At 37.6% G+C, this 18,609-nt stretch overlaps 1 protein-coding gene across 1 annotated transcript in view; it reads left to right on the top strand.

The window, feature by feature from the left end:
- Positions 1 to 17,920, top strand: part of LOC131075442 (uncharacterized) — an 80,142-nt gene extending 62,222 nt beyond the window's left edge. Inside the window, exon 7 of the mRNA XM_058012283.2 lies at positions 17,297 to 17,920. Coding sequence (XP_057868266.2) covers positions 17,297 to 17,422 — 126 coding nt within the window. The 3' untranslated portion in view covers positions 17,423 to 17,920. The remainder of the gene's footprint in view (positions 1 to 17,296) is intronic.
- Positions 17,921 to 18,609: the final 689 nt, after the last annotated feature.

Here is an 18,609-nt window from a genome sequence, read left to right as displayed (position 1 = left end):
CAGCTGTGGATAGCATTCATAACTTTTGAACTGTCCTTGTCCATTCCCAACTTCACCTCTACATATCAATCCTTTGTAGGTAACAAATCATGCAAGCAGGTACACCAAATAGGAAGTCATGGCGAATGACCTAGGCCTCTCCACATTCCTCAGCTGAAAATCCAGATTGTCACTTATGATTTTGGACCAATTAATCAATGTTCCTTTTAGACAATCCTGGATGAAATAGAACATCCATCCATCATATATTGCACCTTGCGGCATCCCCATCACTCAGTTAAGAAGGAATATTAAATCACTATATTCATCTTTGAAGTCTGTGCACATGAGTGTCTTGGGAACCTTGGAATGATGAGTCCTAGGATCGATCATCCACGCGTTGTTCACTATGGTCTTGCACGCATCCATCTTCTTATATATTTCTTCATATTCATCCTTGGTTTATCTTTCATGTGTGCCCCACGTGGAATTCCGAACATCTCAGCAAGGTAGGCAACGATGACACCCTTAGGAGTCTCGATCATTCGGGATCGAGGATCATAACATTACGCACACTCCAGGATTAGCTCGCTACACTGTATGGATTGCGGGAATCCAATAGCCTAATAAATGCCACTCTTCATAATGTTTACATAAGCTGGGGAAGGAATCTGGCTTCCAATTCCGAACATCCGCTACTGCATCTGGTCCATGTTCAAGAAATGCATGTTCATGTCTGTAATCTCCTTCCATCTGGATGACATCTTGGATTCTGGATAGAATCTCGTCTCAACAATTCTCTGTTGTTCCTTTCGAATGCTAATTCCCAACTTCGACATTGTACCTGTATGAAGTTGGAAGTTAGCAACTTCGGAAAACCGGCAGCCGGCCAGTGTTATATACTTTTCTGATTTCCTAATGATTTAGACGATTTTAGGAATGGAAATCAGGAAATTTATCCACATTCTCAATGAATAGAAAGTAAATATGACAAGATTTGGGTATGAAACCCTTATGAATTTCATTAAAATCATCAATTTTCAGACATCTCCATATACTTAGAAATTTTATTGAAATTAGAGTGCAAAGGAGTATACTGGATCGGGAAATGAACTAGGAAAGATGTGAAAAGTAGTGGTTTCACACAAAAGTTGTCTAAGGACACCTTCCAAAGTCAACAATGGCTGTCAGCAAGTCTGAAGACACCCTGCAACTCTATAAATCAGTCATTACAATCATGTTGTAATCGCGTGTTATGTAAAAATTCAAAGTTACCGCGAGATTCCGGGCAGGGGACAGTAGGAGATAGTAGGGGACAGCGGGACGCGTTGCCGGGACGGCAATTTTTTTTGCCAAATTTGCCAAATATAGGAAAAATTTAAAATATATAGGAAAATTTCAAAATTTTAAATGTTCATATGAAAACATGGATAAAGCATGCATACATACATTATATTCATATGAAAACAATAAAACATGGATATAGCATGTGTATGATACTATGAAAAGTTGAAAACATTTTAGAATGTAAATTCTGAACATACAACATTGTTAATACTCAATAGACAATATGCAATTATGCATTCATAAATCAGAATTTCAATTCATTCCCATTGTCAATATGCATATCAATAGACTCGGAGGTTAAATTTTCCCTACTTCTATCGACGCAATTTCCCCCCATATTTTTCAACGGGGGTTTGGGGGCAGTGCCCCCAAGGTGGCGTCAAGGGGCATCGCCCCGCGAGGCCAAAAAAACTTATTCTTTAATAAAGGCGTTGGGTGTTATTTTTCTATTGACTCGCCGAGTTTGGCGATTTTCTAATCTCTGTGTCAAAATGCCCAAAGGCTACACTGCTGCCATATAGTTTCATTGTCAAAATTATGAATTAAATTAATAAATTTAAAATTTAATTAATGTTATCTTTTAATTTTTTTAATTTTTAATAACAATTTGAATTAATAAGGGGCCTATATTAGAAAATTTAAATAAAAAATTGAAAATACAACTTTTTAAATTTTTTTAATATTTTTTAAGGGCCTTAGATATGGGAGATGTATGGCCGTCCCCGGGACGGATTGGGGACGTCCCAACCGTCCCCAACCGTCCCCAGGACATACGGATGTCCCCCAGAGCTAGGGCAGGCGTCCCCCCGTTTTGGGGACGTCCCCTTAAAATACAAAGCAATTTGGGGACAGGGGTTTTCAGGTCGGGGACACGTCCCCGGGTAACTCTGCAAAAATTTGATGAAAACAATTTTCCCATGATGAAAACAATCAATTTTGGGCTTACATGTATGGCTGGTAAAATAAACTTTTCTGACATGTCTAAAAATGGTGGTTTCAGACTTACCAGCACCTTGCAAAGTGACAAGAAACCTTGAAAATGATAGAAAAATGACTTAAAAACACCTTCCAAGTGAAATTGCTAAGGTAGGTAAGTGGCTAGAAATGATGTTTTTTCTGATGACAACCTGCAACAATGGCATCTCAGACCTGCAAAAGGCTCTGAAAACTCCTCCAAACAGCCTTTAGACAAAATCACCTTAGGTGGAAATCAGCTGGCAATGAAATGTATGTTTGGAAATGATGTGCCCAACCAACAATGGAGGTAGGAAATCTTCAGCAATGGTGAAAATATCAGGTCTGAAAATGTTGATCAGCAATCTCCCAGCTATGGCGCCACCAAACATGGAGAAATTCACCCAAAAATGGAGGCAAATGACCCCCAAAACAAAAATCGCCTTCCCTGAATAATGGCACCACCCTAACAAAAAATTGCGTAAGTCTGAAAATGTCTTCAAGTGCTCTCCAATGGCTGCCAAAGAAAATCGCCTAGGGCTCTGGGAATGAAGAAAAACAAGCAATGAAATCAACTTCAGCCTCAAATGTGTCAACTTGACACTCCACCAAATTCGCCAATTGGAGGAAAAATCGCCTAAGTTAGCAACACACTTGGCAAATATAATAATATTATATTGTTGGCCTCCTCTCCCTTTTAAACTTGCTTTTGCCTTGATTTTTCACCACACAAGCAATATGGGATAAAACATTGTTTCTTATACTTGCCTGGGGAAAATCGATTTGCTTCTAAAAGGTGAAAATCATTTAATATTTATTGCAAATTATTTATTAATTGTTTTTATTTTTAAAATAATCGTCATCATTTGTAAAAAACAATTAAACTTGGGTCAATTTATTTAAAAGATTTTGAAATTTAGATCAAAATTGACCATTAGGGGGAAAATCAATTTTAATTGGGATAAAAATCCCAATAAAAAACCATTAAAAAATTACTAATCAAAAAAAAAAACCATTAAAAAATTATGAAACGACCAATTAGGGAAAATCGCCCCATGTTGGGATAAAAATCCCATCAAAATTTCATCATGTTTGCACAAAATTGCCTCCAGGGGAAAATCAATCTATGTCTGGAGTGAAATTTCCAATCCAAACTTGCCACTTAGCACAAAAAATCACCTTGGGGGAAAATCTTTCCTTGTCTGGACAGTTATCCGAACCCAAAATCACCAAAATCATCTCTTGTGGAAATTCGTCTAAGGTCTGGAATCACTATCTGCATTAAAATCCATGAAATCTTGTCATAAATGTCCCGATGGAAAATCGATAGGCATCAAGAATAATCATTTTAGTCCTCATTAAAGTTATCTGCAGTCCTAGTGGAAAATCGTGGGTTGTTAGGAAGAATTCCCACACTTAGCCAAATTTTGAGCATCCTGGTGGAAAATCGCCCCATGTTTGGATAATGAGTAGGGGAAAAGTTAGGTCCATCGGGAATCTAGGGGAAATTCACCACCAGTCAGAATTTTGAGTGGGGGAAAATCATGGGTCATTGGAAATATGGGGGGAAAAGCACCTCCCATCAGGAATTTTGACACTTTGACCCTTAGAATTGTTAATTTTAGCAATCAGATTAAAAAATAAACAACAAAAATCAGAATGCAACGAAGAACAAACATAAAACACACAGATACCTTGGGAAAACCTCCCTTTTCGAGGTGAAAAACCCAGCTATAAATCTCAGATCTTATTATGCAATAATCAGTAGATGTCCTTAAAAATCTGCTTCACACATGAAGCACTCAGAATGCACATTGAACTAGGGCACAATGCAACATACTTGTTTCGCTGAGCAAATAAGGAAATCCACTAGACAAGATATGAATGAGCAGATCAATGGGTAAAGTGCATTGTCACAGAAGATGAAGAACTGAATTCACTGTCATGAAAGGAGATTTTCTGCTTCAGAATGATTCGCTGCCCTAGCAAATGAAGTTGCAGGCTTCAGGGATGAAGAAAGAAGTTCGCTGCTCTTGAGTTATGGCTCGCTGATCACTGCAAGTGATAGTTTGTTGAGTGAAGGAAGATGATTTATCACTGAATGTATGTCGATACAATGAATCACACTTTGTATATATATGAGACTTAGCCTCCCAATTCATCATGGGTCGGCTTACAACAAGGAGCAATATAATGCTTTAGATTAGGCGCCCAACAGAGGGTCAGCCCTACACGCTACAAGTTACCTCAATACAAGTTACATTCAATATAGGACTTGACCTATCCACAAGTTACATTATATAGGTCTTGCCCTATCCACAAGTTACATTATAAGTTTCCCTTACATTTAACTTAATCACAAGTTACATGGTGTGATTTTGGGCCCAACCCAATAGTAATTTAATCATACACCAAATTTGAATTGCATTTATGCAACATTTAAATTTGAAACATAATCGCACCTAGCTATAATTTCAACACTCCCTCTTAGCTAGGGAGGATTCAACCAACTATCCAAGTCGTAGTGTAGTCATGCATCATGGACTTTTCCATGAAATTCATCTTACATTGCCTGCAGAGGATGAGTGCACACCTGCAAGAAGAATATACATCATGAATTTCGTTCATGATATCCATCTTGCATTGCCCGCAGAAGATGGATCCTCCTTGCATTACCTGCATAGGGTGAGAGGAGGTCTTACACCTCAAAACTTCTCTACTGAGAAGAATAACCTGCCACCTTGCTTTTCGCAGAGGGTGGTTCCACCTTGCATTGCCCGCAAAGGGTGGAGGAGGTCTTTCACCTCAACCTTCTCCCAGAGAAGGATCCAATGTCACCTTGCATTGCCCACAGAGGGTGGAAGAGGTCTTTCACCTCAACCTTCTCCCAGAGAAGGATCCAATGTCACCTTGCATTGCCTGCAAAGGGTGACTCCACCTTGCATTGCCCGCAGAGGGTGGAAGATGTAACTTAATGCATCACTAGGACTGAGACTCCCTCTCAGCCAGGGCTTTGTTCTCCACAATTTCAAGTCTCTTTCTGAAGCACACAAACTTCACTTGAACACGAGGCTTGGCGAGAACAACTGCAATCTACTCATTGGTGCTGACATATTCAGCTAAATGGCACCTTTCTGTACCATATCATAAACATAGTGATAATGAGTTTTCACATGTTTTGGCATGTCATGAAACACATGATTAACAAACATCTCAATACAATTTTGATTGTTACAATTAATGACTGAGGATTCTCAAGGTTGCCCAAACAACCTAGCAAGAAGCTTTGTGAAGCCACACTGCTTCACAATGTACTCAGCTTCAGCAGTGCTCAATGCAACTGAGGACTGATTTCTCCTGGCCCAAGAGATTAGAGCAGAATTCAAGTTGAAGCAAAATCTTGAAGTGTTCTAACACTTCCTGCCCAATCAGAATTTGATTAGCCTTCTAGGGTGATGACAGTGTTGATTGGATACTTCAGCCTGTAGCCAACTGTTCCTGGCAAATATCTCAAAATATGTTTGGCTGTAGCAAGATGAGCATGCTTTGGTTTGTTCATAAATTGACTGATAACAAATGCATCAAGGATCCAATCAACTGTCTGTACTTTGATGGATCTGCAAAAATGAACTCAATTTTTTCAAGTTAGTTTCCATAGGACTAGACATAGGTTCGCAGTCCATCATTCCAAATCTATTCAGTATACTTCCTTGACATAGAATAATTTTATTAGATCTTGCCATACTTCTAACCCTGAAAAGTAATGCATTAAGCCTAAGTCCTTCATTTCAAACTCTAAAGCTAATTCTTTCTTCATGTAGAGATGAGACTATTTTCACCAGTTAAAAATAAATCATCCAGAATTAGCATTTCACCAAAAAATACTTTTGAAGTAAAGGTTAGAATCAGCATCATTCTTGCAAGATCCTAAACTAATCAAATACTTGTCAATCTTCTCATACCAAGCTTAAGAAGCTTGCTTGAGGCCGTAAAGAGCTTTTCTTTAATCTGCACACATGAGATTCTCTATCTTGAATCTCATAACCTTCTAGTTATTCAATATAGACAACATTAAGAAAACGGTCTTTATATCCAACTTCCAACTTGCAACATTAGCTATAATGGTTCTAATATTAGTATATCTAGCAGCAAGAGCACATGTTTCCTTATAACTATGAGCTACACATCTAGCTTCATATTTTCTCAAAAACTTCCATATGGAACTCCCTCTTGATTCTTAATACAAAATTGTGGTAAGCAAGTCTCATGAAGATTGCATAATATAAGAATCAATCAAGGAAGGCAGCCCACATAAGTTACCATAAATCAAAGATGAGAAATGCCAATCTTTTCCTTACTTCACTTTTACGAAATGGACCCATAGCACAATCATTATGAGCATGGCATACCTTCAAGTGAAGAAATCAAGCTCCCTCTTAAGCTTGAAAGCATGGTAATTGAAGAATATCTTGAAGAGAAGCATCAACATGATTAAATATCCCAATAGAATGAATGAACATGTAAAATAACTTATCTCTTTATTGACTAGACTTCCACCATTGACAACATATGCCAAGATTGTTCAAAAGGATATTGTCAGTCTATGATCAACTTCAATCATAGTGTAAAGCTACACAACATTCTTTAAATGTAAAATTGTTTTCCATAGTTGAATAACAGAGTTAGTTTTGCCTGATTATGTTAGAAAACTAAGGCAAGTGTATGACTTCAGAAAACCTTGACAATCTAACATTTTACAAAATTCATAAGCAAGGTATATAAGTCAAATTGTCTTTCCAGCCAATGTGTAAAGTCAGATATGAGTATCAACCACTCAAAAGGATACACATTGTAGTTGAGCACAAGCTTATGATCAAAAGACAACTTCGATAAGTTAGATACCTCATTCATCTTAGGTTTCATCATCAAGAGAATACTTACTTAAAAAATGTAATATGCATTATGCTCAAATTGAAGAGATAATATCACAATGAATATTATGTGAGGATAGTGAAAGCCATGACAGAAAATGCATTAGAGCTAAAAGCAATCCTCTACAAGAGGAGCAGACCAAGGTTATAATAAAAGTATAACAAAGATCATGAGAGCTTTATGAAGAGCTGATGAGAACCAAGAGTTGCATAGTCACAACCCTACATGACAATCTTATCCAAACATAAAACACTCGTAGAACAGAAAATGCAGTCCATATGATGTTAAAAGATTTGATGAGACACACCATAAGAGTATATGATTTCAGATTTGCAAGACTATTGAGCAATTTCAAGACTTAGATAGAATACAGTGCATCAGAACTATGCAACAAGTGTCATAAAGGATGAGATCATAATATGAGGATGGTAAGGCCATCATTAGGCATAGCTACTGAATAGGATGGCTAAAGCATCTTACCTTTACATGCCTATCACACCAATGATTATATGTTTTCAACTAATGTTCCATATTTCTAAATCTCCTATAAATTTCATTCATCTTTCAATCTTCCTTTTTATGCTGGTATATCTGTCAAGATATTGCTAGTTTTATATTTGCAACAGATGCTGATAATATTAAGTGTCAAGGATGATATATTCAGATCAATGCATCAATTTGGATCATTGCATATTCATAGCAAATCACATCAGGAAGGATGAGAGATAAACATACTCAAAATAGAGAGTAAGACAATCCAAATACCAACTTCAACAATCCGAACTAAGGGCTAGAACAAATTCTTAAACCAAGAACAAAGCTCGAACTAGTGTTATAGTTACAAACCTTAGGATGACAATTATACCGCCCTTAATGGAATAAAATAAATACTTAAGATCTGAAGCTAGAAGGAAACAAGTGCACAAACCAACATATGAAGGCACTCTCTGATGAAATAGTTAGCAAGCAAGAGAACCCAGTGCACTAGTTAAGATCCCAAACTAGGGTTGTAGAAAAAAACTAATACCAATAATGACAAGGCAGGCAGATACAAGTCTTCAAACTTTTCTTAACAGAGGTAAGCAAATGAGGGTAGAGGAGTAAGAACAACTGTATACAAAGATTGAACTTTTCATATTCTTGTTATGGCCCCATTGATGCCATCAATTTGACGAGCAGGTATATTGTCCAGATTCATTGCTGATTTATGCTAGCCCTAGTCCTACAAAAGAAGTAATACAAGATCTACCTTCAAGCTGTTAGGCTTTATAGAAGGAACCTGCTCTGATACCATGTTAATTTTAGCAATCAGATTAAACAATAAACAACAGAAATCAGAATGCAATGAAGAACAAACACAAAACACACGGATACCTTGGGAAAACCTCCCTCTTGGAGTTGAAAAACCCAGCTATCAATCTCAGATCTTATTATGCAATAATCAGTAGATGTCCTTAGAATCTACTTCACACATGAAGCACCCAAAATGCACATTGAACTAGGGCACAATGCAACATACTTGTTTCGCTGAGCAAATAAGGAAATCCGCTAGACAAGATATGAATGAGCAGACCAATGGGTAAGTGCACTATCACAAAAGATGAAGAACTGAATTCACTGTCATGAAAGGAGATTTTCTGCTTCAAAATGATTCGCTGCCCTAGCAGATGAAGTTGCAGGCTTCAGGGATGACTTCGCTGTCCTGAAAGAAGTTCGCTGCTCTTGAGTTATGGCTCGCTGATTACTGCAAGTGATAGTTCGCTGAGTGAAGGAAGATGATTTATCATTGAATGTATGTCGATACAATGATTCATACTTTGTATATATATGAGACTTAGCCTCCCAATTCATCATGGGTCTGCTTACAACCAAGAGCAATATAATGCTTTAGATTAGGCGCCCAATATAGGGTCAGCCCTACACGCTACAAGTTACCTCAATACAAGTTACATTCAATATGGGACTTGACCTATCCACAAGTTACATTATATTGGTCTTGCCCTACCCACAAGCTACATTATAAGTCTCCCTTACATTTAACTTAATCACAAGTTACATGGTGTGATCTTGGGCCCAACCCAATAGTAATTTAATCACACAAGTTATACACCAAATTTGAATTGCATTTATGCAACATTTAAATTTGAAACATAATCCAACCTAGCTATAATTTCAACAAGAACATGGATTTTCATTTGGAATTTAATAGTTTAACCACTCAAAATCATCTAGACACTTAGAATTTTCAATAAAACGCATCGGGACTTGAGCAAATTTACCAAAATTTGAGCGAAACAAAAGGAAACTTATCAGGATAAAGTGCAAAATCAACTTGAATAATCTCTTAGGAGCGAGAAAACAATCCCTAAAGGTCCTGAAACACCTAGGCACTTAGAAATCACCGACGAGGATGTTCAAAAACATGTTAATGCTCAAAAGGTTTACACTTAGACAAAATTTAGGATCATTTAAAATCTCAACTTTTACGCACTTGAGCCTATAACTTCAAAACCTTAAACAACAATTATGCATGATCAAAGATCAAGACTCGGGCTGGGAACTCAAAATTGCCCACTATGCTGCCAAACCCTAAACTAACCAACACGGAAGCAGGAAAGAGGGGGTCCCCGTTTGCAATGGGGCGATGTGTGAACAGGTCACAAGAGACCCAACCAGCTTAAAAATATTATTATATTACCATTGATTTGACAGGTTGAAGACTGATTGGAGGCGCCATTGTTGGTTACAAGGTTCAAATTGGTCCAAGTGTGGGATAGTGCCATTGATGAAGAGGGTCTCCAAGCTTTTATGTGAATGCCATTGCTAATTGGGACAATTTTGTGTGTGGCACCACCATAGCTGGGAGCAGCGATTTTGTTTTGTGGCTAATTGTGCCACATTTATGGGCGATTTGAAGGCGATTTTACTTAAGTGTTTGTTAGGCGCTATTATTGAGGGGTTTGTGACATTGTTCTTGGGTGTCATTGTTGGTGCAAATCTGAAACTCCTTTCCCAGCAACAGTGGCTTGTTCTCAGACCATTCCCAACCATCATTTGTGAGAGGGCGACTTTGTTTTGAGCACCATTTTTGAGAGATTGAAGGCATCGTGTGAGGACACCATTGCTGGCCCAGTCTGAAGCACCATTACCAGCACTATTCTCAGACTGAGACATCATTCCCAGTCACTTGTTTGTGCTCAGGCATGGCCCTTTTGGAGTCCAGAGAGGCAAAATAACCTAAGTGTGGAGGTATGCCATGGCTGTGACCACTTCCAGCTATTAATGTGGAGCTTGTTCTAAGTGTTTTCAGACTTTTGGAGGACATTTTCAGACCTTTGGAGGGTGTGTTCAGACTTTGTCTTCAGAAAATCAGACTTTGTTATAACATTGACATCAAAAACCTTTCATTTTCTGAGTGTGTTCAGACCTCCAAATTCAGATTTCATACCTGGGTATATATTTTTGAGCTTCAAATACTCCATTTTTTGAGTATACCAGGGTGTCTTCAGACTTATATTTTGTGATCAGACCTCACATAGGTCTGGAAATCAGGTTTATAGAGGGTTTTTGTGCCCCATTTTAGTTGAAATTCATGACGTTTTCAGAGTTTATGTTACTTACCATTGAAATTTCTGATTTTGAGCCTTTAACTGTAACAAAATAATTAGAAATCAGAACTTAGGAAATTCTGAATACAAACTATTAGAGATATTTTTTGTCATGATGTTAACTTCGAGCTTTGTGCAGGTGCCATGTCTAAGGCTGGGATAGCAGCGAGGAAACATCAACTGAAGATTGTCCAAGAGGGATTCTATCCGGAGTTGTTGATATCATCTCAATGGAAGGTCACGGATCCAAACATGGAGCACCTGGACATGAAGTAGATGAGGTGGAGAATGTTCGGAGTGAAGAATCATCTTTCCTTCAACCCTATCGGCTAATATCATAAGAGTGGAATTTACAATGTAGCTAGCTTTCCACCATCCATCCAATGCAGTGAACTTATAATTTAATGCGCAAAACATTATGATCCTCAGACTAGAATGATCAGATTGCCTAAGGGAGTAGTACTTGTGTACCTAGCTGAAGAATCAATTGGAGAAGTATTTGGAATCCCTAGAAATGCAGACATGCAAGAGATGACTAAGGATGAAGCCTTAGCGAAATTTGAAAAGAGAGCGGAAGCATGTATGACAATTGTGAACAATGAGTGGCTCCTTGAGACGAGGCGTCACCACAAGAGACTTCTATTTTTGGACTTCAAGGATGAGTATAGTGATTTAGTATTTTTGCTCAACCAAGTCATGGGAGTGCCTCAAGGGGCACTATTTGAGAATTAGATGTATTATTTTATTGAAGAGATAACAAAGGGAACGGTGATCAACTGGGCAAAAATCATAAGCGATAATCTTGATATCCAGTTGAGAGGTTTGGAGAAAACAAAGACATTTAGTATGACCTCCTATCTTGTCTACGTACTTGCCAGATTTGTCATGTACAAAGGACTGATATGCAAGGGCGAAGTTGGGAATGGGCCAGGACAATACAAAGTTTATGAGTGCTATCCACAACTCCATGTGCACAAGATTGAACATTATAGAAGGGTGAACAATGCTTCCACCATGTACATCACAAGACTGCTGCAAAGCGGGATCCACAAACGGTTGTCCAAGGAGGCAACTAAACTTGTTGAGAAGTATGGATCGTGGTATATACAATTTCCTACCTTCACATACCAACGGATTTAGGGATTTCAATCTAAACCATACAAGCTTCTTAGGTATCCAACGGATAGGATGATCTTGCTTGAGGTAGTGAGACAAATTTTGGAGTATGATTTCCTTCAAACGGAGAAGCATAGATTAGGGTTAACTCTTCCAATTGCACTTGGAAAGACATTGGAGGTATGCTACACCACAAATGCGACTAATTCAGTTATTGAAGAATTGGAGTTCTATCGTCTTGGAACCTACAAGAGTAGGGATTGATTCGATCCATTTCAGAATATTGTAACGATCAAGGGAGGAAGATTCACACATTCGACATCTAGGACTATTGGGCTAATCTCATGGATGAGCTTGCAGTTAGGAAGAGGATGTGGTCTCGTATGTTAGTGGACTTCATGATAAAATGTACTCTCTTCTCCATTCCAGATCAGGTTAAAGATGATGGTGACCATGTCCATCTGCAATACATAAATGAGAAAGATAGGCCTATCATGTTACCCAATTGGACACAACTCGAATTGCTAGACTTGAATGAATTGATGAGAGAAGTGAATATTTACTCCAGGGAATGGGTGGACAAGTACGCCATTGAGTTAAGAAAAATGAAGGTCACCTTCACCTATGATACAATGAGAAATGAGGAGTCTTCTCTCAATGATGATGAGAGAACAGTCAACAGTGTAAGGACACAATGATGAGGAGAGTTAGGCTCCCAAGAGAAGAAAGGGCATGCCTGAAGAATCACAAGCAAAAGGCAAGGAGATTGTTAGCCAGAATTCAAGACAGAAGAAATATAAGTCCAACATTCCCCAATCCACCATGATCTCCTCATCTGTGAAGGAAAATAATATGACAGAGAAGGATGATGAGTCTAGATAGGATTCCGATACGGAAATCCTACTAGAGAACAATCAAGAGTTGCATGCTACAACACAGTTGGCACCACATGATGATGATGAAGAATAGCCGAGATCTCCTACTATCCAGTTAGAGGTCAACTTGGGCAACAATGTAGTAGATTTGACTAAGAACAAGGCCATGGATGATGATGTTATTTCAACCTTGAGAGGACTTGATCAGGATATGAACCTCGAAGATGGGATGGAAATATCTACTATTCCCGATTGGTTGCTTTAGAGCATGGAGAAGAAGAAAATGATAGAGGCACAACCCGTGGAGGATATTGATGTTTTCCTAGCCAGGGTTGGCAAGGAAACGAAGCAGAAAAAAGCTAAGGTGCTCTCTAAGATCACTAAAGATGATACATGTTTGCGAGTTGCACAAGTGGCTGTCCCGATGGGTGATAAGGCTAGGGATGTTGTCACTCCTATGGATTAGTAGGTCACCACAATTCATCTTGGACCTACTACAAAGAAGCAAGAATTCCAAGAGTGGTCAAGGCAATTGAGGTGCGATTGAATAGAACTATTGAGAAGGAGTTGCTTGAGAGTGAGAATAGGAGACTCGAGGAATATATTGAAGGGATGAATTCCCAAAGGCGTGAGGATCCTACTTTTGTCTCACCCATTGCAATTGATCGCTGATTCCCTTTTGACTATGAGGCAACAAGGAATACACATCAGGAGGTTGGAAAGTGGATTGAAGATATTTCGAAGCAAGCAGATAATTTCATAGCTCAGTTTGTCCAAGAATTTGACAAGACATTGATGCTTATATTCAGGATGCAATATTTGGAAGGAGTTGGGGATGATTTCCAACCAGTGCAGGAGAAGACTGTACCTCGTCTCAAGGTGTTGAAGTGAATCCCTATGCCCACATTGATCCAGGTTGGAGTTATTCAGGCAGGGGATGTTTGTGATTTTCAAGGATGGTATTGTTCATTGGTGATACGGAAGTCAACTTATGATCACGCAAGACACGATTGCACAACGATGGAAGGATTGATCCAAGAGATACAAGCAAAAATCCTTACATTCATTGAAGAGTTATTGGGACTAGATGTCCATGCTTCCAACAGTTTGAACTTGGAAGAGTTGAAAGAAAAGATGAAGTTTATCTACTTCAGTCAGTTAGAATCGTTGAAGAAGAATTAGATGGATGATTTGGTTTCTCTCGTGGTTCACATCCACAATTTACAGAAACTTATGTCGGATTGGGAGAGTGTCTTTGATGCTTGCTCAGATGCTTTGGATGTGATCGATGCACAACAGGTAGCCTTACCGAGTGTCACGATGGAGGAACTCAATTTGGTCTTAGCCAGATTCGTGGAGTATGCTCCTAGAGAGAGGGACGCAGTCGGAATTTTCTAGAATATTCCCTGCTTGATGACTAGGCATCATCCTATTGGACCTCTTCTTTTTTTATGCAAACCCTAATTAGGGTTATTTTAGGGCAGTGTTGGCAAGATCTTGGCCCTTGATTCTAGAATGAATTTTGGCCATTAATTTCATTTGAGACTTTATAAACTTATTTGCCTCTCATTTGTAAAAGAGATTTTTGAGAATTGTCGTCTACATGTAGCAAGTTTGAATATGAATAATTGAAGTTTGGTGGTTTCTGTTTAATTTTGTATGCATTTGTGGTTCTCATTGCCTCCAAATTTAGATTAGAATTTGTTTCAAGTATTTTAGATTGAGTGAAAGAAGTGTTGAATGCATTTGAATGAAATTCATATAATTCATACCACTAGCTTCTTGCTGATTGTAAGTTCGCCTTGCGTGGTCAACTGGAATTGAATTGAATTGAACTTAACTTCAATTATTGCATGTCCATTGGTATGCATTGCCTTGATGGTATTGATGTTGATGGTGATGATTTAAACATCTATAAACTTACCTTAGATGATTGTACTAAGCTTGTGTTGAATTGTTCTTTGATGGTGAGACCTTGCCTAGTTGAATTATATTGAATCATTCACTGTCTTGCATTCTAGGTTTTCAGATTAGAATTTCTAAACCCTCATCCCTTTTGCATTTTATTTGAAAACCCTTCCTTAAAATTGATCGAGCTCAGATTGCAAAATCATTTGAAAACCATTGGCCACCCATGTCCATTTGTGAATGAGTTTGATATTGTTAAGAACATTTGTGTAAGTCCCCAAGTAAAAACAGCAAATCACATCAGCCATTGAGTTACCCACATGTCAAGAACTGACTGTAGAAACCTTGGAATCGTCTTTGTTGATTAGATATTTAGCATCTGAGATGATTTTGTTCAAGAGAGGGTAAAATACTTTGGTATTTTATTCTGTGTTCGATCGTGCATAAAACACACATCAACAGTACACACTAACAACAGATGGTAATAGCAATGCTCTACTGTGTGGCTCTTCAATTTCCAGACTTGAGTAATGTTCGACACAATAAATCACAACTGGAGATATAATGTCTTAAAATGTGCATGTAAGAATGAAGCACCTCCAATATCAATATTTTCGTACTGCTCAGCAACTGCATTTCTTCCCCTATCAGCATCATTTCATCCTGTATTAAAAGCAGACAAGGATTTGCATCCAGTAGGATCCGGTTCTCAGTGGCACTATTGATTCTTGAATGATGCTAATTCACTGTTTGTATATGTTTCCTTGCAAATTAAAGAGAAGGAAAAAAGGTAATTGTTGTAATTTACAATTTGAAACGACTATTTGTATGCACTAACAGCAGATGGAAATAGCAATTCTCTACTGTATGGTTTTTCAATTTCCAGATTTGAGTAATGTTCAGCACAATAAATCAGATCTGGAGATATAATGTCTTAAAACATGCATGTAAGAAAGAATCACATCCATTATCAATCTTTTTGTACTGCTCAGCAACTGTATTTCTACCCCTCTCAGCATCATTTCATCCTGTATTAAAAGCAGACAAGGATTTGCATCCAGTAGTAGCCGGTTCTCAGTGGCACTATTGATTCTTGAATTCTCATTTGAACCAACTCCCTGCCAAAGAGCTTCCTGTATTGGATTTCCTAGTTTGATTAGAGCTTCTACTGTCTTTCCTTTGGCAATTGAAAATCATTGTTCCTTCTTGCATGTTGCTATTAGAGGACAACCTCAACCTTGTTCTAGGCAGACAAGATCCTCAGGCAAATGCACATAGCAGTTAATTCTCCACTACTAGAGGTTATGATCTTACTGCAGACAAGGGACAACATTTGTCTCTTTTCGTGTTGCCTACTTGATCTTCTTTATCAGCTTCACGTTTTTTGAGGGACTTTTCCTCCACAGGGCTACTTGTATTGTCTAATGGCTAGGGGTAATATCAACTTTAGGTTTACTCCTTTGCTTTGTTACCTTTAAATTTGTAACGTGTGTTTAGTTAGTTTTCATTTCCCAGGATCTTTCTAGTCCAGTTCATTTTTTCCACAAGTGGATGTATATTTTGAGTCCCTTTGACCTTTTTTGGTTGTATGTAAACATTTAATTCCAAAAGGCTGCTTTTCACACCTTATTATGGAAAACTTTGGGGTATGGATTTTTTATTAACTACAAAATAGCTGACAAATCTTTCCATTCTGAAAAATTTAAATTACAAGTTCTATACGTTAATATTTGAGAAAATCTTCTAATATTTGGCAAATTTAAATAACTCTCATGGGCTTTTTATATAGAAGCCATGGCTTATGTTTTTTGAAAACTACTTTTTGGCGAGTTGTGTTTTCAAAAATTAAATGGAAAATTACTTCCGGTGGAAACTAAATCCATAAATTTATCTCTGCTCTTATTGCATTTTCTGTGCATGCAAACCGCTTACAGATTTTTATTCTTGCCATTGTCATCTTACCACATTGCCAGGTAGGAATCATCACTTGGCAGTTTTCACTTTTCTTACTTTACCGATGCACCTCAAAGATTTACTATTCTGTGGAAGTTGACACGTACTGACAGGGCACCTAACTGAAACTAACCGCCAAGGCTTAGACATGTGCTTCATGGAAGATCTTGTGCTCAAAGTTTTTGTGTTTAATTGCAATACTTGACATGTAGAGAAGATTACGGTTGACTAATAAATGTCCAATCACACATTTTTCGTTAGCATGGACTGAGATTGAATGATGTTACAGGCATTTTATTACAATTATAACACACTCTTCTTGATGTATAGCAGAAATGCTTATTTTTCAAGTTATGTTGAATTTGTTTCTTTTCTTCTATTCATTACCATTTCTGCTTAAGTGTTTGTGTGGTTTATAAGAGATCAAAGATAATTAGGCTTTATTATTTTGGCTTTAATTTTTGTTGTTGGACTGAAAAGGTTTCTTTTCTCAAATCAGAAAATACACTGGGAACGTAAACCTGAAAGAGTGATATTAGAATTGTTTTAAGAAATGGATTTTGAAATTGTTTACAAGCATATGTATATATTCGTATGATGCATTTATTTGTCTCTCTTGTACAGGTTGGTGGGTCTAAAAGCAACGGAAATTCTGGGATCCCTGGGATAGTTTTGAGAGTGGATAGCCCGCTTGAAGATGTGGGCAGAGCTAATTTTTCAATTCGGTTGAATACTGGAATAGAGCTGTAGTTCACATTTTACACCTGGGAACAGTTGCTCAAGCATTGGAGAAAACTTTGCACTTGTAAATAGTTTCTGGTGTATCCAAAGTGGAGGCTTCTGACTCAGAAAAATACAAAATCCTTTTGGTTGGAAATAGGGATACTATTACTCAGAATAGGTCATATACTATGTGGATTTTACTTGTGTTTTCAGGCTGGAACTAAATATAGCTGCGTTATTAAGTTCTTGATGTACAGGGAAGAATGTTGGCCATCTCTTGTTTCAGTCTGGTTAGTTCTCGAGTTGTATGCTCAGTGTGTATTATATGTCAAATACATTGTATTATTTTGTGAAGGGTCACTATATGTAAAAATCCTCAGTGATCAACCTAATCCTCGGCTCTCTAGCAAAGGCAATCCATGATTTCCGCAAATGAGTTCACACACCTTTGTATTTTCTTTAACAAGTTAGAAGATTATTATTTTTTATTTTAATTGAATGTCTCGAGGAAACTTCCATTGGACACATTGGGATTTCAATTTATTTCCAGGTTTCAGGTGTTACTTTGATTGTAAGATTGTTTGTAACCTTTGTATTTTCTTTAAAAGTTAGAAGATTGCTATTTTTTATTTTCATTGAATGTCAAGGAAACTTTCATTGGACGACACTGGGAGTCCAACGTATTTCCACCTTTCAGGTGTTACTTTGATTGTAAGATTGTTTCTAACGTGAAATGAAATAATAAATGTTTTTTTTAAATAGATAAAAGCATATCCCATCATTGAATGAGACGAACTCAGCTGGTAAAAGTGCGTGGCTTTCAAAGTAGAGCCCCAGTTGGACTGCCAACGAGACACAATAAAGACATAATAAAGCATTGCAATTGTGTAATTTATGACACATCTAATGAATAAGTTTGAGTGAACTCTTGGGTGAATTTGAGAAAAGATGCCCACTGATCCTGAACTAAGCCAAAGGTAATTCTGGGAGGTGAATTTACCAAATGAAAAAATGATACATGTTGATATAGCACATCCAATGGATAAGTTTGAGTGCAATTCTTGGGTGAATCTGGAAAAAGATGCCCACTGGTCATGGTAGCTAAGCCAAAGGTAATTATGGGAGGTGAATTTTTAAATGAAAAAATGATACATGATGATATGTGCTTTAATGTAATTACTATGTGTGAATTTCTTTATAACTTTTTTGTACAA

Source organism: Cryptomeria japonica, chromosome 3, assembly GCF_030272615.1.
Source record: "Cryptomeria japonica chromosome 3, Sugi_1.0, whole genome shotgun sequence".
Taxonomy (NCBI): Eukaryota; Viridiplantae; Streptophyta; class Pinopsida; order Cupressales; family Cupressaceae; genus Cryptomeria; species Cryptomeria japonica.
The sequence above is the reverse complement of the archived record's forward strand: the minus strand, read 5'-3'. Positions and strand labels throughout refer to the sequence as shown.